General features: G+C 42.3%; 2 protein-coding genes across 5 annotated transcripts in view; one reads left to right on the forward strand and one right to left on the reverse strand.

Annotated features, from left to right (window-relative positions):
* Positions 1-8,430: 8,430 nt before the first annotated feature.
* PDCD5 (programmed cell death 5) lies at positions 8,431-19,262 on the forward strand. Its single transcript, XM_069550306.1, has 6 exons — positions 8,431-8,871; positions 9,822-9,859; positions 15,646-15,707; positions 17,717-17,808; positions 18,703-18,774; positions 19,072-19,262. Exons 1-6 carry the CDS (start codon positions 8,806-8,808, stop codon positions 19,117-19,119), a joined length of 378 nt encoding a protein of 125 aa, XP_069406407.1. The 5' UTR covers positions 8,431-8,805; the 3' UTR covers positions 19,120-19,262.
* Positions 19,263-22,023: 2,761 nt separating this feature from the next.
* ANKRD27 (ankyrin repeat domain 27) overlaps positions 22,024-23,980 on the reverse strand; it is a 59,877-nt gene continuing 57,920 nt past the window's right edge. For all 4 annotated transcript variants that reach the window (XM_069550300.1, XM_069550302.1, XM_069550301.1 and 1 more), the window contains exon 29: positions 22,024-23,351. In XM_069550300.1, coding sequence (XP_069406401.1) covers positions 23,121-23,351 — 231 coding nt within the window. In that variant the 3' untranslated portion in view covers positions 22,024-23,120. The remainder of the gene's footprint in view (positions 23,352-23,980) is intronic.

Consider the following 23,980-nt stretch of genomic DNA (forward strand, 5'->3'; position numbering starts at 1 on the left):
CATACGGTCTGGCATCATGTAGGATCTTAGCTCCCCAACCAGGGATCAAATTGGCATCCTTTGCATTGGAAGGCAGATTCTTAACCCTTGGACCACCAGGGAAGTCCCCCACAAAGACGTTTTAAAGACCTACATGTTTGCAAAATTTTAGAACACTGGGCAAAAAAGAAAAATATCCTAAAAGCTTCCAGAAGGAAAAAAATGCCACTTATGAAGGAACAAAATTCAGATTTTATTATCACCAACACCAAAAGGGAGAAAACAGATAAGACACATCAATACCTTCAAAGAGACTGACTAATAGATACAATTGAATCATGGATTCACGAGAAAACAAACAGTTGTGGTGAAGTTTATTTGAACAATTAGAGACAACAGTGGGTTGTACATCAGTTAGATAATGCCATTTTATCTACATTAATTTATTGAGTGTAATAATTGCAGGTGTGCATGAGAATGTCTTTTTCATAGGCTACATACACTTAGGGGTGAAGTGACACGCTATCTGGAAGTTACATTCAAATGGTTTAGAAAAACTGTGCCTCTGTATGTGCATTTGTGTGTGTGTGTGTGTGTGTGTGTGTGTGAGTGCATGCACAGCACATGTGTATAGACAGATATAGCAAACGTGGCAAAATCTTAATGATTAGTGGAGCTATGTGAGGGACATACAAGTGTTCTTTCTACCATTCCTTCCATTTTTTTAAAAAAAGATTTGATGTTTTCCAAAACGCAAAGTTAAGGAATTTCAAAAACACAACGAATACATAACAAAGTTGTAAATGAAAATGGCACATATACACAATGGAATATTGCTCAGCCATTAAAAAGAATGCATTTAAATCAGTTCTAATGAGGTGGATGAAACGGGAGCCTATTATACAGAGTGAAAATGGCAAATAATTAAAAATGTTTTAATTTAAAATAATTCAGAGAGAAAACTCTTTTGTCTATAAGTTTATAACCAACCAAGCAATTAAAGTATAAGATAAATATTCAGACATGCAAACACATAGAAATTTTATCTAGTAGCTTTTTTTCCAGGGAAAAAAAGGAAAATCAGGGAAATCCTAAATTCTATTTATTTATTTATGGCTATGCTGGGCTCTCATTGCTGCACTCAGGCTTTCTGTAGTTGAGGTAAGCGGGGGCTTTCTCTAGTTGAGACAAGATGAGGGAACATTCTTGGTGGTCTAGTGGTTGACACTACCAGTGTAGGGGATGGGTTCGATCCCTAGTCTGGGAAGATTCCACATGCTGAAGGGCAACTAAGCCCATGTGCCACAACTAGTGAAGCCTGTGCACCCCAGAACCCATGGACTACAAGAGAAGCCACGGAAATGAGAAGCTTGGGCATCACAACCAGAGAGTAGCCCCCATTTACCTCAACTAGAGAAAGCCTGAGTGCAGCAATGAGAACCCAGCAGAGCCATAAATAAATAAATCGAATTTAGGATTTCCCTGGTGGTCCAGAGGTTAAGAATCTGCCTGCCAATGCAGGACCCAGTATAGCCATAAACAAATAAACAAATAGAATGTAGGACTTCTCTGGTGGTCCAGTAGTTAAGAATCTGCCTGCCAATGCAGGGAACACTGGGCCAATCACTGTTCAGAGAGGATTTCACATGCCTCAGGGCAACTAAGCCCACATGCCACAACTACTGAGCCTGGGGACTGCAACTACTGAGGCCCATGTGCCCTGAAGCCGGAGCTCTACAACAAGAAAAGCCACTGCAATGACAAGCCCATAGATTACAACAACTAGTTGCCCCCACTTGCTGCAATGAGACAGTCTGCCTGCAACAATGAAGACCCAAGGCAGCCAAAAATAAATAAAATTTTTAAACGGAATTTTTTTAAAAAACCTGGATGAGGGCTAGAAAACAGAGAATCCAAGAAATAAATCCAGAAGGACAGGGATGCAACAAGCATAGAGAAAAACCTGTCCAAATTAAAGAGGGAGGAGGAAGGCCTTTATAAGAAGGTATCCGATAATGAGTGGAGTCCGTCAGAACACACAACATGATGGAGAGTTGAAAAGAAATGTTCGATTTTCTTTGATAAAGAAAAACAAAAGCACTCCCCATTTCACTGCAGCATTATACACAATAGCATTATACACAATAGCTGTGACATGAAAACAACCTGAGTGGCCATCAGTGGATGAATGAACAAAGAAAATGAGGCATATATAAACAACACAATATCATTCAGTCATAAAAAAGAAGGAAAGCCTGCTATTTGCAACAACATTGGTGGACCTAGAGGGTACCATGCTACGTGAAATGTCAGATGGAGAAAGACAAATACCTTATGATTTCACTTGTATGTGGAATCTGAAACAAGTGGACTGAAAATCAGTCACAGATAACATCACAGATGCAGAGAGCAAACAAGTGGTTGCTCGAGAAGAGGAGGGGTTGGAAGGAGAAATGAAATACGTGAGGGCGATCAAGAGGTACAAACTTCCAGTTACAAAATAAATGAGTCACAGGATGAAGTGTACAGCATAGAGAATATAGTCAATAATTATGTTCTATCTATGTTTGGGGATCAGGAAATGGCCACCCACTCCAGTATTCTAGACTAGAAAATTCAATGGGCAGAGGAGCCTTGCAGGCTCCAGTCAATGGGGTCGCAAAGAGTCAGACACAACTGAGCACACATATCCCCGTAGGGTGACAGACAGTATCTAAACTTATCGTTGTGATCATTTTGTAATGCATAAAAATACTGAATCACTATGTTGTGCACCAGGAGCTAACATAGTGTTGTAGGTCAATTATACTTCAAACAAACAAACTCATAGAAAAAGAGATCAGATTTGTGGCTACCAGAGGCGAAGAAGGGGGCTTAAGAGGGCAGGAATTGGATGAAAGCGGTTAAAAGTTACATCCTTAAAAGTACTAAGGATGTAATGTACAACATGATTAACATAATTAACATTGCCATATATTATATATGACAGTTGTTAAGAGAGTAAATCCTAAAAGTTTTCATCACAAGGAAAAAAAACCCTGGAGATATGGGTTCAGTTACTGAGTTGGGAAGATCCCCTGGAGGAGGGCACAGCAACCCACTCCAGTATTCTTGCCTGGAGGATCCCATGGACAGAGGAGCCTGCTGGGCTACAGGCCATAGGTTGCAAACAGTCAGACACGACTGAAGCTACTGAACACTGAACATATGAGATGATACATATTCACTAAACTGATTGTCATAATCATGTCATACTGTATGCAAGTTAACTCATTATGCTGTACACCTTAAACTTATACAGGGCTGTAGGTCACTTATATCTCAATAAAAAGGACAGAAAAAGATTCAGTTATGATTACAGATGAGAATATCAATAAGCAGCACAGATAATAGAACCTGGGAATGTAGAAAAAGGATGTGAACTTACTGGAAGGGCAGAGATGCTGATGTCTTCTTCATCTTTAAAGTCAAGAGATACTGTCTATACCTGATGAGATAAGAAATACAAGTTGTAAGTGTATCGCTTAAAGATAGAAGAATCAACATCTTTGGAACTAAAAATAGTAAGATGTGTATTAAGAAACTAAGGAAGAGAAATAAGGGTTGTGCAGTGTGTTAAATCCTTAGCCATCATGGATGTTATGCTTAGACATTTCCTAAGTCATTTCCTAAGACATTAGGAAAATGTCTAAATTATATAAATGAAGACATAACAACATAGGTATATTATTTAAATATATATCCTCTTAACTTATTTCATGATTCTGCATTTGCCTTCTCCCCATGCCCATAGTGCACGGTCCAGCCTCAGTGGTATTCCTGCAGTTCCTTAAACATCGCAGGCTTCAACTTCAGGGTCCTTGCATTTCTGTCCGTTCTCCCTGGAATTCTCTTCCATATGACATCTTTGTGACTCTCTATCTCTCTTCCTTCGGGTCCTTATTCAAAAGTCGCCATCTCAATGAACACTTCTCTGACACCACTCCTGACCTCACTACCTGTTTTCTTAATCTCAATACACAGTTAATAAAAAAATAAATGAAAGAATAACTACAGAGTCAGCTAGGTTTACCTTTGGGGAACTAAGAATGTGTTGGGTAGGAGTGCATCAGGAATAGCTAGCTTTCCTCATAAATAAGCGACTTTCTGAAACCATATTATTCTGACCATGGTTCTACAAAATAGGAAACCATTTTAAGACATTGTGAAAGAGGAAAAAAATAACACTATTTATATGTATAACTATAATATGTAAATAAGACTATGTGCGTATATATATAGTTTTCAGTTCAGTTCAGTTCAGTCGCTCAGTCATGTCCGACTCTTTGCGACCCCATGAATCGCAGCATGCCAGGCCTCCCTGTTCATCACCAACTCCGGAGTTCACCCAGACTCACGTCCATCGAGTCCGTGATGCCATCCAGCCATCTCATCCTCGGTCGTCCCCTTCTCCTCCTGCCCCCAATCCCTCCCAGTATCAGAGTCTTTTCCAATGAGTCAACTCTTCTCATAAGGTGGCCATAGTACTAGAGCTTCAGCTTTAGCATCATTCCTTCCAAAGAAATCCCAGGGTTGATCTCCTTCAGAATGGACTGGTTGGATCTCCTTGCAGTCCAAGGGACTTTCAAGAGTCTTCTCTAACACCACAGTTCAAAAGCATCAATTCTTCAGCGCTCAGCCTTCTTCACAGTCCAACTCTCACATCCATACATGACCACAGGAAAAACCATAGCCTTGACTAGACGGACCTTAGTCGGCAAAGTAATGTCTCTGCTTTTGAATATACTATCTAGGTTGGTCATAACTTTTCTTCCAAGGAGTAAGTGTCTTTTAATTTCATGGCTGCAGTCACCATCTGCAGTGATTTTGGAGCCCAAAAAAAATAAAGTCTGACACTGTTTCCACTGTTTCCCCATCTGTTTCCCATGAAGTGATAGGACCAGATGCCATGATCTTCATTTTCTCAATGTTGAGCTTTAAGACAACTTTTTCGCTCTCCTCTTTCACTTTCATCAAGAGGCTTTTTAGCTCCTCTTCACTTTCTGCCATAAGGGTGGTGTCATCTGCATATCTGAGGTTATTGATATTTCTCCTGGCAATCTTGATTCCAGCTTGTGTTTCTTTCAGTCCAGCGTTTCTCATGATGTACTCTGCATAGAAGTTAAATAAGCAGGGTGACAATATACAACCTTGGCGTACTCCTTTTCCTATTTGGAACCAGTCTGTTGTTCCATGTCCAGTTCTAACTGTTGCTTCCTGACCTGCATACAGGTTTCTCAAGAGGCAGGTCAGGTGGTCTGGTATTCCCATCTCTTTCAGAATTTTCCACAGTTTCTTGTGATCCACACAGTCAAAGGCTTTGGCATAGTCAATAAAGCAGAAATAGATGTTTTTCTGGAACTCTCTTGCTTTTTCCATGATCCAGCGGATGTTGGCAATTTGATCTCTGGTTCCTCTGCCTTTTCTAAAACCAGCTTGAACATCAGGGAGTTCACGGTTCACGTATTGTTGAAGCCTGGCTTGGAGAATTTTGAGCATTACTTTACTAGCACGTGAGATGAGTGCAATTGTGTGGTAGTTTTATATATATGTATATGTATTCACAAGTAAATTAATTGCTTAAATATTTTCATTATTAAATAAGAAAGAATAAAAATGAACACATAGGATGTTCATCTGAAGAAACTGAAAAGAAAATAACAGTGGAAATATGAAAATTAGGTAGAAATAGATAAAAAAGTAATCAATACTGATAAATTTTGAGTTCCTTGGGAAAAAAAAAACAGCAAAATACTAAAATGACTAGAAAGTATATTCAAGAAAAGGGAGGGAGGGAGGGCGAAACATTATTCACTCTCAAAAAGGAAGAAAATTCTGACACAAGGTACAACATGGATGAACCTTGAATGCATGCCAAGTGAAAGAAGCTAGTCACAAAAGGACAAATAGTATGCTTCCATTTCATGAGGTACCCAGGGCCCAAATAGGGTCTCATTGGTAAGATGGCTCGTTATGTCGACCTCACAAACAAGGAATAAATCACAGTGATCTGAGACTGACCAAACTGCCCAAATAGCATCCTGTTATTTCACTGGGGCCTATCTTCCCAAAGCTTTAAGACCACCAGATTACAGACCTCCCACTATGTGACCTTCAGAGAATTTTTTCATTGGTTGGGTATAAGAAGGACTCCATCAGAAAGGAAGAACACTGGTCCTCCTTAAGAGCCAGTCACCCTCTCTTTTCCCTCTAATAAATTTCCTTTTCTTGCCTGACTGCCCTGCTTGCTCTCTTTTTACTCTGCACTCGCCTTACACCTATCATAGGCAAATTTGTAGAATCAGAAGGTAAAACGGTTCAAGGTCTGGAGGAAGAGAGGATTGGGAGTTGTTATTTATAGGCCATTTGCCACCACCGAGAAAACAAGCATGACACAGGGTTAGGGAGCTGACATTTCCCCCCACAGGAACCAATGTTTCCAGGCCCGAGGTGCACAGTCTTACTGCCAGGGAATTCACTCCTGAGTGTGCGTGTGTGCGTGTTTATGTGTGAGCATGTTTGTGTGTGTGTTAGGAGTGTCCCCACAGTTCACACCACATTTCATAGCTCCTGCACCAACCTCTGAGGAAAGAAAGTGAAAGTGAAAGCCACTCAGTTGTGTCTGACTCTTTGCGACCCCATGGACCATACAGTTCATGGAATTCACCAGGCCAGAATACTGAAGTGGGTAGTCTTTCTCTTTTCCAGAGGATCTTCCCAACCCAGGGATTGGACCCAGGTCTCCCACACTGCAGGAGGATTCTGTACCAGCTGAGCCACTAGGGAAGTCCAAGAATACTGGAGTGAGTAGCCTATCCCTTCTCCAGTGGATCTTCCCGACCCAGGAATCAAACCAGGGTTCCCCACATTGCCGGCGGATTCTTTACCAACTGAGCTAACAGGGAAGCCAGACCCGTCTGATTCCCAACTTCAGCCTCCCAAGTTTGTTTTAACTTGCTTCTCCATGCAGGATGACCAGTGAGTCTCTGTTTGCTCCAGTCCCACCCTCAATCCATTTTCAGTGTACAATTTAACATTTTTAAACATATTTAAGAATTATGGGCCTTCATCGGGGGTTCAGTGATTAAGACTTGGGCTTCTACCGCAAGAGGCACGGGTTCCATTCCCTAGTTGGGAACTAAATTCCCACGTGGATCTAGACTGCTAGCTTAATGTTTTCTAGAAGATGAGTTCGTACAACCCAAGGGGTAGACAAAACTATGGTAACGGCTGAAGGAAACAAAATTGTGCAACCATCACTGCTGTCCAGTTTCAGCACATTTTCCATCATTCCACTAAGTGCCCAGATCCTTATCAGCCAATAGAGATAACACGAGCCTAGCACATTATAAGCTCAACAAATTTTACCTACAGTTATAGTTGTGGAAAATCCTGAAAGAGATGGGCATACCAGACCACCTGACCTGCCTCTTGAGAAATCTGTATGCAGGTCAGGAAGTAACAGTTAGAACTGGACATGGAACAACAGACTGGTTCCAAGTAGGAAAAGGAGTACATCAAGGCTGTATATTGCCACCCTGCTTATTTAACTTCTATGCAGAGTACATCATGAGAAACGCTGGGCTGGAAGAAGCACAAGCTGGAATCAAGATTGCTGGGAGAAATATCAATAACCTCAGATATGCAGATGACACCACCCTTATGGCAGAAAGTGAAGAGGAGCTAAAAAGCCTCTTGATGAAAGTGAAAGAGGAGAGTGAAAAAGTTGGCTTAAAGCACAACATTCAGAAAATGAAGATCATGGCATCTAGTCCCATCACTTCATGGCAAATAGATGGGGAAACAGTGGAAACAGTGTCAAGACTTTATTTTTCTGGGCTTCAAAATCACTGCAGATGGTGATCGCAGCCATGAAATTAAAAGACGCTTACTCTTTGGAAGGGAAGTTATGACCAACCTAGATAGTATATTGAAAAGCAGAGATATTACTTTGCTAACAAAGGTCCGTCTAGTCAAGACTATGGTTTTTCCAGTGGTCATGTATGGATGTGAGAGTTGGACTGTGAAGAAAGGTGAGCGCTGAAGAATTGATGCTTTTGAACTGTGGTGTTAGAGAAGACTCTTGAGAGTTCCTTGGACTGCAAGGAGATCCAACCAGTCCATTCTAAAGGAGATCAGTCCTGGGTGTTCACTGGAAGGACTGATGCTGAAGCTGAAACTCCAATACTTTGGCCACCTCATGAGAAGAGTTGACTCATTGGGAAAAGACCCTGATGCTGGAAGGGATTGGGGGCAGGAGGAGAAGGGGACGACCGAGGATGAGATGGCTGGATGGCATCCCTGACTCGATGGACGTGAGTTTGAGTGAACTCCGGGAGTTGGTGATGGACAGGGAGGCCTGGCGTGCTGCGATTCATGGGGTCGCAAAAAGTCGGATACGACTGAGCGACTGAATTGAACTGACTGATAATTGTTGATGGTAGCCTGTTTCTAGGTTATTATCTTTCCCCACACACAGCCGGATCCTAACCCTGCGGGCGCCCACGCCCGCTGAGCACAGGCTTGCACCTGGGAGCAAGGACCGAGTTCGAGAAGGCTGGGCGTAGCAGTTCTGCCCTACGTCCCACCGCCTGCAATCGCGGATTCGGGCGTCTCCCCAGGCCCTGGGCTGGGGCGGGCGGCGCGGCTCTAGGCTAGATTGGTGATGCCTGGGCGCTACGGGCGCCTGCGCAGTGCGGAGGGCGGTGCGCGCGCAGAGGGACTGGCGGCGTTCCCTCGGAGTGAGTCGGAGCGTGTTCGCTGCTGCTCGCCCGGGACGGCCGCAGCATGGCGGAGCAGGAGCTAGAGGCGCTGAGGAAGCAGAGGCTGGCCGAGCTACAGGCGAAGCACGGGGTGAGCGAGCCCAACCCTCGCCCAGCCCGATCCCTGCTGAGCTCCGCCCTCACCCGAGGTAGAGGGCGCGGCCCCCCGGCGCAGGCTCCAGGCGTCTCTGCCCCGGGGCCGAGGACCCCGCCTCCGCCCGCGGCGGCCTTCTGGTAGCCTCCAAGCCGTCTCAGCTCCTCTGTCAGTCGCGTGGGGGCTCGGGCGGCCAGCGAACCACGTGCTGCCCCCGGCTGGTCGGGCCCGGGCCGGTCGGCGGCCGGGGGTCGGTCTCTCACCCGGCCGGCCGGCCGTCTTGGGTCCCGAGCGGAATGCTCAACTTCTTCGGTCTCTCGGTGCCCTTAGCTAATGGACCTAGCCTACTTGACTACTGTTCCAGCCGAATGTTGTTTGGAATACAGATGGTTCGACCCGAAGGGTCGACAGATATCTTCTGAGGGGTCTTCCTTGTGCCAGGTGCTGAGGGTACGGCGGGGAACATCGCCTGGCGGAGTTGACAGTCCTGAGGAGAGCCAGGCACTGAACACCAACCCCGTAGATGAAACGCCCAAGTAATGCCTCTGCTGTCAGGAAACCCGGAGTGAAGCGTTAGGGATGGAGCGGGATAGCCTGGAAGGGAGCGTTGTTTGATCATCAGCGTCCCCAACACCGTAGCACATTTTCTTTTCCAGAAATTATTCTTTACACGTTAAATACGGTTTTGTAAGAGGGGGCTCTTCTTCTTAATACCTGTTTGTATTCTAAAACATTCTATGAGATTGAGACTTTAGAAGTTCATCAAAACGTTGTAGTAAGTGGAAACTTACCTTTTACTTCAGTGAGGCCCAGCTTTTAGTTATTTTGTAAGCCCATCTCTACCACTACAGGAGCCTGTTAGGTACCAGAAACAAAATAAAATAGTTCCTTTTTTTTTTTTTCCCCTCCTCTGTGAAATTTCTAAAAGATAAAATTGTTTTTTTCAGGATCCTGGCGATGCAGCACAACAGGAAGCAAAGCACAGGTACCTGCTGGAACTCTGAATGTAAAGGACCCCCCCTTTTTAAATTAAGAAATAATTGACTTAACATTAGTTTCCGTTTACAGCATACTGATTCCATATTTGTTTATATTGTGAAGTGACCACCACAGTAAGTCTGGTTAACAACCATCACCACACATAATTACAAATTTTTTTTTTCTTGGGATAAGAACTTTTGAGATTTACCTCTCAGCAACTTTCAATACTATTAACTATATACAATTTAATACTCTTTAAGGATAGTCACCACCCACTCTATACATTACATATTACATCCCCATGGCTTATTTATAACTGGAAGTTTGTACTTTTGACAGCCTTCACCCACTTTGCCCTCCTCTTGCTCTGTTATCTATGTCCTTGGGAACTCTGAACTCTTTGAAGGGTGGTTTCACCTTTTTTGTTTTTTTTTTAAGTTTTATTCACAGGTGTGTGAATCGTAAAGTTCTTCCTGGCATAGGGATTTTTCCAGACCCATCGCTATTAGTTTATTAATTAAGTATGTATGGAACCCCACAGTACTTACTACTTTGTATTGTAATTACTGATTCATGTTTCTCTGCTAAACTGTGATTGCCTAAAAATAAGCATAATAATAGGACTACCTCATAGGGGTGTTGTGAGGATTGCAGGGGTACAGAGGGCATGCAGCCCACTCCAGGATTCTTGCCTGGAGAATCCCATAGACAGAAGCGCCTGGCAGGCTGTAGTCCATAGGGTCACAGAGAGTCGGAGGCGACTGAAGTGACTGAGCACGTACACAAGAAATATTGTTTTTCCTGTTCTCAGTGTTAGTTTATCTCAGCACGTGGCAGAGCACCTCACACTTGGCAGGTTTATTAGTTACCCCATCATGCTACCTTTTTTTCCTAACTCTGATAAAACACACAAAAGGTAAAATTAACCTTCTTAACTACTTCTGAGTGTATCATTCAGTTGTATTAACCATATTCTCATTTGCTTTGCAACACACTTCTAGAACTTTTTTATCTTACAAAACTAGAAGTATACCTATTAAACAACTCCCTACCCCTCCCTGCCCCCAAGCTACCTTTTTATTTTTCGCCTGGCACAGCACACACACAACATGTGGGATTGTAGTTCCCCAACCAGGGGTGGAACTCATGCCTCCTGTGTACTAAGTGCAGAGTCTTAACCACTGGGCTGCCAGGGAAGTCCCCCATGCTACCTTGTAACTCATTCATTCATCCGTCAAATACTGAGCACCCGCTCTGGGTCAGGCGTTGTGCTGTGTCTCTAGAAATATGCAAGATGGAGAAGGTTCCTTCCCTTCTGTACGTAGCTCACATTAGAGGGACAGATAGATAGGTTAGCACCTGGGATAGTGCTAAGAAGAAAATAAATCTACTACACGAACTTCACTGATTTTGAAGATGGGAATTTTTTTTCACATTTTAACATATCTGAAATTCAAACGTGTCACATAATTGATCACTCTTCTTCTGGATTCTTCCAAAGAGGATTTACCTTTACTTCTGCCATCACTTGGGTCATTTCTAACCTTCAGTTCAGTTGCTCAGTCGTGTCCAACCTGTGACCACATGAATCACAGCACGCCAGGCCTCCCTGTCCATCACCAACTCCCAGAGTTCACTCAGACTCACGTGCGTCGAGTCAGTGATGCCATCCAGCCATCTCATCCTCTGTCGTCCCCTTCTCCTCCTGCCCCTAATCCCTCCCAGCATCAGAGTCTTTTCCAATGAGTCAACTCTTCGCATGAGGTGGCCGATCTTTAGAATGGACTGGTTGTATCTCCTTGCAATCCAAGGGACTCTCAAGAGTCTTCTCCAACACCACAGTTCAAAAACATCAATTCTTCGGCGCTCAGCTTTCTTCACAGTCCAACTCTCACATCCATACATGACCACTGGAAAAACCATAGCCTTGACTAGACGGACCTTTGTTGGCAAAGTAATGTCTACTTTTGAATATGCCATCTAGGTTGGTCATAACTTTCCTTCCAAGGAGTAAGCATCTTTTAATTTCATGGCTGCAATCACCGTCTGCAGTGATTTTGGAGTCCCAAAAAATAAAGTCTGACACTGTTTCCGCTGTTTCCCCATCTATTTGCCATGAAGTGATGGGACCAGATGCCATGATCTTAGTTCTGAATGTTGAGCATTAAGCGGACTTTTTCACTCTTCCTCTGTCACCTTCATCAAGAGGCTTTTTAGTTCCTCTTCATTTTCTGCCATAAGGGTGGTGTCATGTGCATATCTGATGTTATTGATATTTCTCCCAGCAATCTTGATTCCAGCTTGTGCTTCTTCTAGCCCAGCGTTTCTCATGATGTACTCTGCATATAAGTTAAATAAGCAGGGTGACAATATACAGCCTTGACATACTCCTTTTCCTATTTGGAACCAGTCTGTTGTTCCATGTCCATTTCTAACTGTTGCTTCCTGACCTGCATACAGATTCCTCAAGAGGCAGGTCAGGGGGTGTGGTATGCTCATTTCTTTCGGAATTTTCCACAGTTTATTGTGATCCACACAGTCAAAGGCTTTGGCATAGTCAATAAAGCAGAAATAGATGTTTCTCTAGAACTCTCTTTTTTGATGATCCAGTGGATGTTGGCAATTTGATCTCTGTTACCTCTGCCTTTTCTAAAACCAGCTTGAACATCTGGAAGTTCACGGTTCATGTATTGCTGAAGCCTGGCTTGGAGAATTTTGAGCATTACTTTACTAGAGTGTGAGATGAGTGCAATTGTGCGGTAGTTTGAGCATTCTTTGGCATTGCCTTTCTTTGGGACTAGAATGAAAACTGACCTTTTCCAGTCCTGTGGCCACTGCTGAGTTTTCCAGATTTGCTGGCATATCGAGTGCAGCACTTTCACAGCATCATCTTTCAGGATTTGAAATAGCTCAACTGGAATTCCATCACCTCCACTAGCTTTGTTCGTAGTGATGCTTTCTAAGGCCCACTTGACTTCACATTCCAGGATGTCTGGCTCTAGGTGAGTGATTACACCGTCTTGGTCGTGAAGATCTTTTTTGTACAGTTCTTCTGTGTATTCTTGCCACCTCTTAATATCTTCTGCTTCTGTTAGGTCCATACCATTTCTGTCCTTTATCAAGCCCATCTTTGCATGAAATGTTCCCTTGGTATCTCTAATTTTCTTGAAGAGATCTCTAGTCTTTCCCATTCTGTTGTTTTCCTCTATTTCTTTGCATTGATCGTTGAGGAAGGCTTTCTTATCTCTCCTTGCTATTCTTTGGAACTCTGCATTCCGATGCTTATATCTTTCCTTTTCTCCTTTGCTTTTTGCCTCTCTTCTTTTCACAGCTATTTGTAAGGCCTCCTCAGACAGCCATTTTGCTTTTTTGCATTTCTTTTCCGTGGGGATGGTCTTGGAGAAGGAAATGGCAGCCACTTCAGGATTCTTGCCTGGAGAATCTCAGGGACAGAGAAGCCTGGTAGGCTACAGTCCATGGGGTTGCAGAGTCGGACACGACTGATCCCTGTCTCCTGTACAATGTTACGAACCTCCGTCCATAGTTCATCAGGCACTCTTATCTATCAGATCTAGTCTCTTAAATCTACTTCTCATCTCCACTGTATAATCATAAGGGATTTGATTTAGGTCATACCTGAATGGTCTAGTGGTTTTCCCTATTTTGATCAATTTAAGTCTGAATTTGGCAATAAGGAGTTCATGATCTGGGCCACAGTCAGCTCCTGGTCTTGTTTTTGCTGACTGTATACAACTTCTCCATCTTTGGCTGCAAACAGTATAATCAATCTGATTTTGGTATTGACCATCTGGTGATGTCCATGTGTAGAGTCTTCTTTTGTATTGTTGGAAGAGGGTATTTGCTATGACCAGTGCGTTCTCTTGGCAAAACTCTATTAGCCTTTGCCCTGCTTCATTCTGTATCCCAAGGCCAAATTTGCCTATTACTCCAGGTGTTTCTTGACTTCCTACTTTGGCATTCCAGTCCTGTATAATGAAAAGGACATCTTTTTTGGGTGTTAGTTCTAAAAGGTCTTGTAAGTCTTCATAGAACCGTTCAACTTCAGCTTCTTCAGTGTTCCTGGTTGGGGCATAGACTTGGATTACTGTGATATTGAATGGTTTGCCTTGGAGACGAACAGAGATCATTCTGTCGTTTTTGAGAGTGCATCCAAATACTGCATTTCGGACTCTTTTGTTGACCATGATGGCTACTCCATTTCTTCTGAGGGATTCCTGCCTGCAGTAGTAGATATAATGGTCATCTGAGTTAAATTCACCCATTCCAGTCCATTTTAGTTCGGTGATTCCTAGAATGTTGACATTCACTCTTGCCATCTCCTGTTTGACCACTTCCAGTTTGCCTTGATTCATGGACCTAACACTCCAGGTTCCTGTGCAATATTGCTCTTTATAGCATCAGACCTTGCTTCTATCACCAGCCACATCCACAACTGGGTATTGTTTTTGCTTTGGCTCCATCCCTTCATTCTTTCTGGAGTTATTTGTCCACTGATCTCCAGTAGAATATTGGGCACCTACTGACTTGGGGAGTTCCTCTTTCAGTATCCTATCATTTTCATACTGTTCATGGGGTTCTCAAAGCAAGAATACTGAAGTGGTTTGCCATTCCCTTCTTCAGTGGACCACGTTCTGTCAGACCTCTCCACCATGACCCGCCCATCTTGGGTGGCCCCACATGGCATGGCTTAGTTTCATTGAGTTAGACAAGGCTGTGGCCTGTGTGATCAGATTGACTAGTTTTCTGTGAGTATGGTTTCTCTGATGCCCTCTGGCAACACCTGCCGTCTTACTTGGGTTTCTCTTACCTTGGGCGTGGGGTATCTCTTCACGCCTGCTCCAGCAGAGCGCAGCCACTGCTCCTTACCTTGAACGAGGGGTATCTCCTCACTGCCACCCCTCCTGACCTTGAACGTGGAGTAGCTCCTCTCGGCCCTGCTGCACCCACACAGCCACTGCTTCTTGGACGGTGACCTTTCTAACCTTAGACCTCTTAAAATTCTCTGCTTGATGTTCTTTCCCTGCCTCCACCCTGCTACCAGAAGGAATTCAGACAGCAAACCTACAAGTCTAAAGCTTGAAGTTAAGAGACACTTTTTTTCTTTCTCCACTCAGGGCTGAAATTGATGAATGCACACTTTCCTTTCTGCATAGTGGTTTATTTCTTGTTTCCTTTGTACAGCGGATTCAGCCTTCTAATTCAGCCAAAGAATCTGTTTTTTTCTGTGTTAAGTTCATATTAAGTTTCTTGAAGGGCTTCATTTGGAAAACAATTTCTGCTTTAAAAAAATTTGAAATCACTGTCCTGTGAATGTGAAATAGTTCCTGCCTGGATAGGTGGGAAGATGCAAGGGTAGAAATGGATATAATTGTAAATCCCCTCCCAACCCAAAACTAAGACTGAGAATCTTAAAACGTGGAATCTGGTCATACCTTGGCCACAGTTACCTGTGTCTTCTTAACATGGTCTCCATGAACCTCAGCTTCTTTATCTCTAAGAAAATTATACGGATTAATCATTTGTCAGTGTATTTGCCTGAAATCTCACTACAAATTTCTAGCCCTTCTCACACACTGGGTACTTAATAAATGTTTATAATGGTGGTTGAACTGAAACTCTCTTCTGAATTGGGAAACTGAAGTTTTACCTTTCAAACTCACAAAATAGAAAACTGGCTTTTGAGTAAGAATGGACTTGTTACATTTCTCTGTGTTCAGTAGGAATGCTGGCAGCTTAGTTCTGATTTTGCTTGACCTGTTTTTCTTGTAGGGAAGCAGAAATGAGAAACAGTATCTTAGCCCAAGTTATGGATCAGTCAGCCCGGGCCCGGTGTAAGCATCTTCAGTTTTCTTTATAAAACTGGTTTGAGTTATTTGAATAGGGAGATGTATATGAAATAATTGCTGTTTCTAGATTAAATACTTGTTTAACCTAAAAGCATGTGAGATGCAGATTATTTGTAAAAAGTGTTAGCTTTATAAACCTAAAGAAACATACTTAAGTTGTTATTAAAAGTTCCAGCTCCATTCTCTCCTGCTATTGAAATGATCTCCAAGTGCGTGTAGTGAGCCCTCCATTTTTATAGAGTCAGAACCCACAGATACAGAGGGCTGATGGTAGTACACCATTTTATATGAGGGACCTGAGTATCTTCAGATTTTGGCATCCGCAGGGAATCCTAGAACCAGTCCTTTCAGATACCAAGGGACAATTGTATTAGGTAGAATTTATTGGCAATAACTTTTCAGTCAAGTCAGTCACAAAATGCTGCTAGCAGTTGACCTGAGTGATGGGGCTCTAGTTTATTGTCCAGGCAGATCTCGGAGATATTTTGGCTTTGGTTGCAGACCACCACGGTAAGCAAGTCATACAAATTTTTTGGCTTTCCAGTGCATATAAAAGTTTTATAGTCTGTTAAATGCAATAGTATTATGTCTTTAAAAAAAAGTATACATACCTTAATTTAAAAAGACCTTATTGCTAAAAATGGAGAAGGCAATGGCACCCCACTCCAATACTCTTGCCTGGAAAATCCCATGGACGGAGGAGCCTGGTAGGCTACAGTCCATGGGGTCGCTAAGAGTCGAACACGACTGAGCGACTTCACTTTCATTTTTCACTTTCATGTATTGGAGAAGGAAATGGCAACCCACTCCAGTGTTCTTGCCTGGAGAATCCCAGGGACGGCAGAGCCTGGTGGGCTGCCGTCTATGGGGTCACACAGAGTTGGACACGACTGAAGTGACTTAGCAGTAGTAATAGTAGTGCTAAAAAATGCTAATCATCACCTGAGTCTTCAGCAAGTCATGATTTTTGTTTTTCAATAATAACATCAAAGATCATTGATTACAGATCACCATAATATATATAAGAATAACAATAGAAAATTTGAAATGTGAAAATTACCAAAATGTGACATAAAGACATGAAGTGATTACACACTGTCAGGAAATCCGTGCCAGCAGACTTGCTCAAAGCAGGGATGTAGGATGCCACAGACCTCCATTTGTGGAAACTGCTGTATCTGTAAAGCTCAGTAAAATGAGGTAGACCTGTATTCTCCATTTGTGTTGTGTTTTTCATCACAAAAAATAAAAAGAAAACCATAAAAAAAATTAAATGAGCCAATCAGAATGAAACATTATCTTCTGTATTATAACTTGAAGCCCAGCTTAGAAGATGCAGCCCTGGATGGATCGCGATGATTGTATATGCATAGTAATACAGAAATTCGCAAGGATGGGTTGCTTTTTGAGGGCTTCCGTGGTGGCTCAAGCGGTAAAGAATCTGCCTGCAATGCAGGAGCCACAGGAAATGCAGGCTCGATCCCTGGGTCAGGAAAGTCCCCTGGAGGAGGAAATGGCAGCCCACTTCAGTACTCTTGTCTGGAGAATCCCATGGATAGGGGAGCCTGGTGAGCTACAGTCCATGGGGTCGCAGAGTTGGACATGACTGAAGCGACTTAGCATGCATGCATATAATATAGAAATTGCTCTTCATGGAACAGTCATGCTTTTGCTTTGTTTTTAAAGGATGGAGTTTAGAATATAAGCCCCCAAGTTTAATCTTGGTTCACCACTACCTCTCTGTGGTCTTGACTGAGGTTGACAAAGCTGAACTGTAGTTTCCTCATTTTTAAGAGGAGTAACAATAGCATCTGCCTTATCTACCTTGCTGATCTCAAGATATAAATAAGTCTTAAGTGCTTTAGAAATGTTAGTACTTAGTTTCAAGGAATAAGTGCATTTAGTCAAGTGCATTTAGTTCTGACTTCTTTTTGTGCATGTTTGTGTGTGTGTGTTTATATATATATATATATTTTTTTTTTTTTTCTTTTTAGTAAGTAACTTAGCACTTGTAAAGCCTGAGAAAACTAAAGCAGTAGAGAATTACCTTATACAGATGGCACGGTATGGACAACTAAGTGGGAAGGTAAGCTGGACCTGCCTTGAGGCAGTTTTAATGTCTTGTTACCTACTTTACCAAAATGTATCCTCAGAAGGTCAATTTCATCTCTTCCTGGTTACAGAATTCTTATTGAATCAGTTTTTAAAGGAGAGAATAGTTGTGTCTACTGTAAATCCTTAAAGATAACTCTCTTCTAAAATCCTCTGCTGCTTTCCTTTTATGACATTGCTCTGGAACCAGTGACTATTAGGGTCAGATAGCCTAAATTGCTTCTACAATGGGAACAAGGTTTGTCAGCAGTACTAATTAAAATTGGGAAAGTTATGCTTGTTTTGCAAAAGAAGAAGAGCTAAATTTCCTGGTTACTCTGTGCATTGCTATACTGCCATGAAGGATATATTCTCGCAACCCTGATCTTCCTTCAAGATCCAGGCGAGCCCCACCGGCACTGGGGAGCCCTCTGCCGCCACCACAGCCTGCAGAGATCAACCTGCCCTGAACCCTTTACACTGAGAACAGTGGCTTCATCTTTTTTGAGTGACTCATCTCCTGCTTTTAAGCTTCTCAAGGTCTTGGTGCAGAGCTGGAATATCTCTGTCCATTTCACTTAACACGGTGGTGTAGGTGGTTGTCATTGTCTGCTAGTGGTGATGAAGGGGTGCTTAAATACCTGTTAACCTTGGATTTTTCGAGGAAGCTAACTGATGGATACTTTTCCTCCCTCAAATGAAGACCAGCAGAGCAGATTTTAAGTGCAACTTAAACCAAGAGTTATAGCCAGTGGTTTTCAGCCAGCTGTCCCATTCTCTTTCCTTCTTGACCTCTACTTCCATACGCTGGAAGGATTGAAACGATTCGGTTGGCTAAGGTCAATTCTTTGTTTTAAAAAAGCACTGTTTTTCTCTTTGATTATCCTAGGTATCAGAACAAGGTTTAATAGAAATCCTCGAAAAAGTAAGCCAGCAAACAGAAAAGAAAACAACAGTTAAAGTAAGTTTCCCCCAAAGCACACGACAAAAGAAAGATTGATATTTTAAATAAGTGTTACATCTGCATGTAGTGTGTCAAACATTTTAGCCCATAGACATTTTTGTTTTATAACACTTTGAAGTTTGTGGAGAAAGTTGCATTGAGGGTCTAATTTTCAAGGCTCTTCTGTTGGTCTGAAACACTTACGTTATATTAAACCAGACAGAAATGTCTTTCTGTGGTAGGTAGGAATTTGTTTTCTCAGAAAATCTGAGTTATGTTTTATGAAACATGATACTCGTTTAATTTTCCCCCCAGTTCAACAGAAGAAAAGTAATGGACTCTGATGAAGATGACGATTATTGAATTTGTCTAGAGACTGGAACTGAACGAAGTTCCAGTATTATCTAGGACAGATAATACTTGGCAGAAGTTAAGATCTGGTGGTGTGTTTACTTTGTTTATTGTCTATATGCCTTTTAAAAATAAACTTGTTATGCAAAATAGAACAATTTGGACAAAGTTGTTTTTCTACCATGGAGAAATGAGCAGAAGATCTGCATTTTTAAATTTTTGTCCTTTCCTGTCAGAAGCTTCTGAACATGTGTAGCAGCACGAATATATCCTTCATACTTGTGACATTAGTGTTAAATGGGAACATGACCTTAGCAGAAGTAGGAGCTGCTCCAACATCTTAAGTGAGAAGAAAAGAGCAGCGTCTGTAACATCATAGGTGTTGAGATTCATGGATTAAGCTGAGTCAGTTTTAGTATTTCCAAGACATAGGTTCTGAAAGCAGATAAGACCTTTTTCTTCCTGGAGATTGTCCTTACATTTAATGTAGGAAAATTCCTAACTTTGGTTTCATTTATAATCTGCTTTTCAAAGCATTAACTCATCTACAAATATTACCTGTACCACCTCTGTAACTGGAGGATACATCAATTAGAAAAAAATTGGCAAAATAACTGAGACATACTGGTAATAATATTTAAACACTAGTGAACATGTTTTTAAGAGAAATGATTTCCATTGATTCAAGTCCAGTTGAGACAGTTTAGCAGTTCACCATTGTGGTAGAAATGTTCTGGGTCTTCATTGATAGGGTTGCAGGTAACTTAAAGCGAGTGTCATCTTTTGTCCTTTATTCCCACCAGGTTATGAAAAACTGTGCTCGAAAATTTGAATCATAAGCTTAACTCTCAAGTGAGCTGTTTGGTGTAACTTTTGTCTTAGTCCTGGGGGACCCAGCTCCAGAGGAAGTGCATAACATTTAATGAGCTCAGTAGGATTAATAGCAGGAAAGGTGATGGAAAATGTGATTTATCATTCCAGTCTCTAGCTAGAGATATATACACTGCTGATATATTTCTAAATTATACTTGAGATTTTACTCTATTTCAGACTTAAAATTTAGTGACGTGTTAGAATACATGTCTAGTATTCCTGAGTAAACAAATAAATGAGTAGAGCCATTAAGGACATCAGGAAGAGTTCAGAGGAACAGTAAATCACCAAAATAAAATCTGATCAAGGATTTTGAAAAAATAATCCCAGTTAACAGGTAAATTTTACATAGAGACACTGGAAGGAGACTAGGCAGCTCTGAGCAAGTTTGCTACACGCTTTGTCTTACAAAATAACCACTGTTATGGCAGCTGTTGAGGTGAATGTGTTGAGGGACCAAAATTCCCCTAATTCAGAGACACTCGAGAATGGAAAGTGACTGAGGACAGAAATTCTTCATGACGTTGGCGGGGGTGGAATATGTTTCCATCTAGGGGGTGGGGGCTGGTTATTCTCACCTTTCTGATTTAACTGACAATACTCTGAATTCAAAACATTCTCATACAAAATAGGAATTTTGGCATTACCAATTTCTAAATTGTCAAATTTAGTTTTGAGAAAGTACTTAGAAACACATGTGTTTTTTAAAATACTTGAGGTAATCACTTCAGATTGCTCACCCTGCTGATTACCAGAATAGCTCAAGAGGAAACTTCTCCCCCAGGATTGAGAGTCCCATTCATGGTATTTCTATCTCCATGTGAAGGGTGCACCCAGCTGGAAGCAGGTGACACGGCCTTGACCCCAGCTCTGACCGGGCAAGCAAATTAGCCCCCTTATTTCCGTAAACCTCCTCACTTGACATTCCTACCAGCCAGGGCAGTTGTTAGAATTAGGGAGGGTATACGTGAAAGTGTGGCTTTTTCAATATTTCTTTTGTTTGTTTGTTTTTAATCACAGTATGGTTGCTTTACAGTGTTGTGTTAGTTTCTGCTATACAACAAAGTGGACCAGCTGCGTGTAGACACACACCTCTTCCCTCGTGAGGCGCTCTCGAGGCCATCGCAGAGCACTGCGCTGAGCTCCCTGTGCTACCGCAGCTCCCCACTCGACGCGGACATTTTACACACAGCGGTGCAGCGGTGCGTATGCCAGCACTGCTCTCAGTTAGTGCCACCCTGGCCTTTTGGCTAAGATCAAGTGGTGGCTCAGACGGAAAGCGTCTGTCTACAATGTGGGAGACCTGGGTTCAATCCCTGGGTCGGGAAGTTCCCTGGAGAAGGAAACAGCAACCCACTCCAGTACTCTTGCCTAGAAAGTCCCATGGACGGAGGAGCCTGGTGTCCATGGGGTCGCAAAGAGTTGGACACGACTGAGCAACTTTACTTTTCACTGCCCCATGCCAGGTCCACGAGTCCATTCTTTTACACCTGCGTCCCTATTCCTGCCCTGCAGATAGGTTCATGGTAGGTTTTCGAAACTGTTGTACCACCCCCAAAATTAGGTGTTTCCAATGTGTGTGTTTGCATCTTGGACAGGACTGTGCTAATAAACTGCACAGTGTCAGTCTCTTATCGGGATGCTAGAAAAGCACAGGAGCTTAGCCCCATAGGGTGGTTTTGTTTAAAAGTGGGGGAGAGGAGGAAAAATAGAACAAACTTCCAAAGCTGCCGTGCTTATTTGCTGTTTGGGCTACGTAGCTGTATTATATTCAGTTTGTTCCAATGCTAAAAGAAATGAAAATACCTTTGCGGGGGCACTAGGCCCTGTGCTTACTGGACTAGGTCAGCAGCCCTGGATAATCTGCTCCAAATGAGCCAGTTCACACGTTTCAGTCACACTTCTATCTCTAGCTGCAAAACAAAATGTGTATCTATCCAGTGGGAGAAGATGATTCCACACACCAAGCACATGTTGATGGCAGAAAGGCTGAGAAACATATCACCACAGGAGAACAAACTGAAAAAAGTGTACTACGACACATTCAAGAATCATAAAGTTTACTGTTTCTTTCCCATCATTTGGCACATATCCAAGGCACATTAGAAAATTAAAAATCATAAATTACTTTATAGAAAAATAATCAGCCCCTCCCTTCTGTACATACACAAGTATTTCCAAGAACGTGCACAAAACCATTTCCCTATTACAAAGTTATTTGAAAATGTACTCAGGACAAACCCGTGTTTGCAGCTTTAGACTAATTAGTAACATAAAAAAATAAGAAGTATAATCTATAGAAATTTATAAAAAGGAATAAATGGCAATAAATCCTAACGTAAAGTTACTTTGACCTGGTTTGTGCTGTAAGTTTTGAATCTGAATCAAAAGACTAAGAGAAGATGTGCCAAGTCTACTCTCTTCAGTAACCATCCACCCGGTGTGACATTTAGGGGGGCTCTTAACAGAAAGGGATGTTTCTAGAGACACTGCTATAGGTGTATAAGTGCAGTGGTCAATTATCTGTACTTTGTTGGAAGAAAAAAGGATACCCAGCTTTCCCCATATACATAATGTAGAACATGTCATATGTGTCCTTTAAACTAAAATGAGCAATAAAAATGGCATTTAGGCATCTTTGGGTTCAAGTGTTGCTTAAAAGGGACATTTTTCAGCTCTGTTTTCTTTATTCAAATGCCATATTTCTGCCCAGCCTCCACAGTACAGTGAAACCTAAATTGCTTTTCTTCAGCTTATCCCAGAGGGAGGAGTTCTTTTAGACTGGTTTGCTAGTTCATACACATCACAGAGGTTTAGCACCTTTCAGTAGAAGGAGGTCAGAATCTGGTGATGAAACCTCTCACTGTAACCCAGGAACCCAAATACTTAGGAAGTGTCTTAAAGATCTGGACACCACTGGAATTTTTGTCCATCCCTTTTCAAGTGTATCCATTACCTCTGAAGAGGAAAGAGCTAGTGATGACCTTCTGTTGTATTCTTTCTGTCAGCCACAGAAAAGCTTTCAGGACCTTTCTGCTTTCTCTCAAGCCAAACAAATTTAGTGTGAAGCTGTATTCATGCGCAGCATCTTCTTGTTGAGGACTTGCTTCTTGGCAGTAGATAATTCCTCCTTATTACTGTTAAGACTGGGAAATGCTAGCCTCTTGGGGAGTGGTCAGGTTGCCAGCAGTCTCTGGGCCCTTGGGTACAACTGTATCGTCGACTGTGTGTCTACGGAGCATCCTCCTGTTTCTGGGAGCAGTTTGCCTTGGTCCAGGCCTCTCCAACTGATCGTTTCCTTTGTCAGCAGCCTCAGACCTGCCCTGGTCTGGCAGGTTATTGTGCTTCCGTGTGACTCTTTGTCTCCCTGGCTAAAGAAAAGATATGATTCAAACACTTCACATTTGCACTGTACTTGAAAACAACCACCAGAGTAACAGCTACCCTCGAGCGCTTCTTGACGTGTCATCAATGTGCTAAGTACTTTGCAGGCATAATTTCAACTCTTAACATCCCTGCAGTGAAAGTGTGACCTGTGTGTACTCCACGTCGGGCACAGTGTAAACACGTTTACGTGTTTCCACATTTAGTCTTGGCAACTCTAACAATGTGTACTGTGGTCATCCCCACTGTGCATACAGCTGAGGAAGTAGGATCAGCAAAGGTAGGCGATCTGCCTGAAGTCCCCCAGCTAGCAAGGGAAAGCTAGCACTTGAACCCAGGCTTATCTCAAAGTCTGCAGGTTTTCCACCCAGAAGCAGGCCTATTAACAAAGCCAGGGAAGATTAACTACGAAATCAAGATCAGTCATATTAACAAAAATCACTTTAATTTGCTAAAAGATTTAGAACGGTAGTATATTTGTTCCAGCAAGCCTATGCCGGACATACTATAAATTCTATTTCTCAAATAAGGCACATATGATATTGACGAGCACCAATAAGGAAAGCCATGTTTCAGTAATGCCCTACTGTATAGCACAGGGAAATATATTCAGTAT

This window comes from Ovis canadensis, chromosome 14 (assembly GCF_042477335.2).
Source record: "Ovis canadensis isolate MfBH-ARS-UI-01 breed Bighorn chromosome 14, ARS-UI_OviCan_v2, whole genome shotgun sequence".
NCBI lineage: Eukaryota > Metazoa > Chordata > Mammalia > Artiodactyla > Bovidae > Ovis > Ovis canadensis.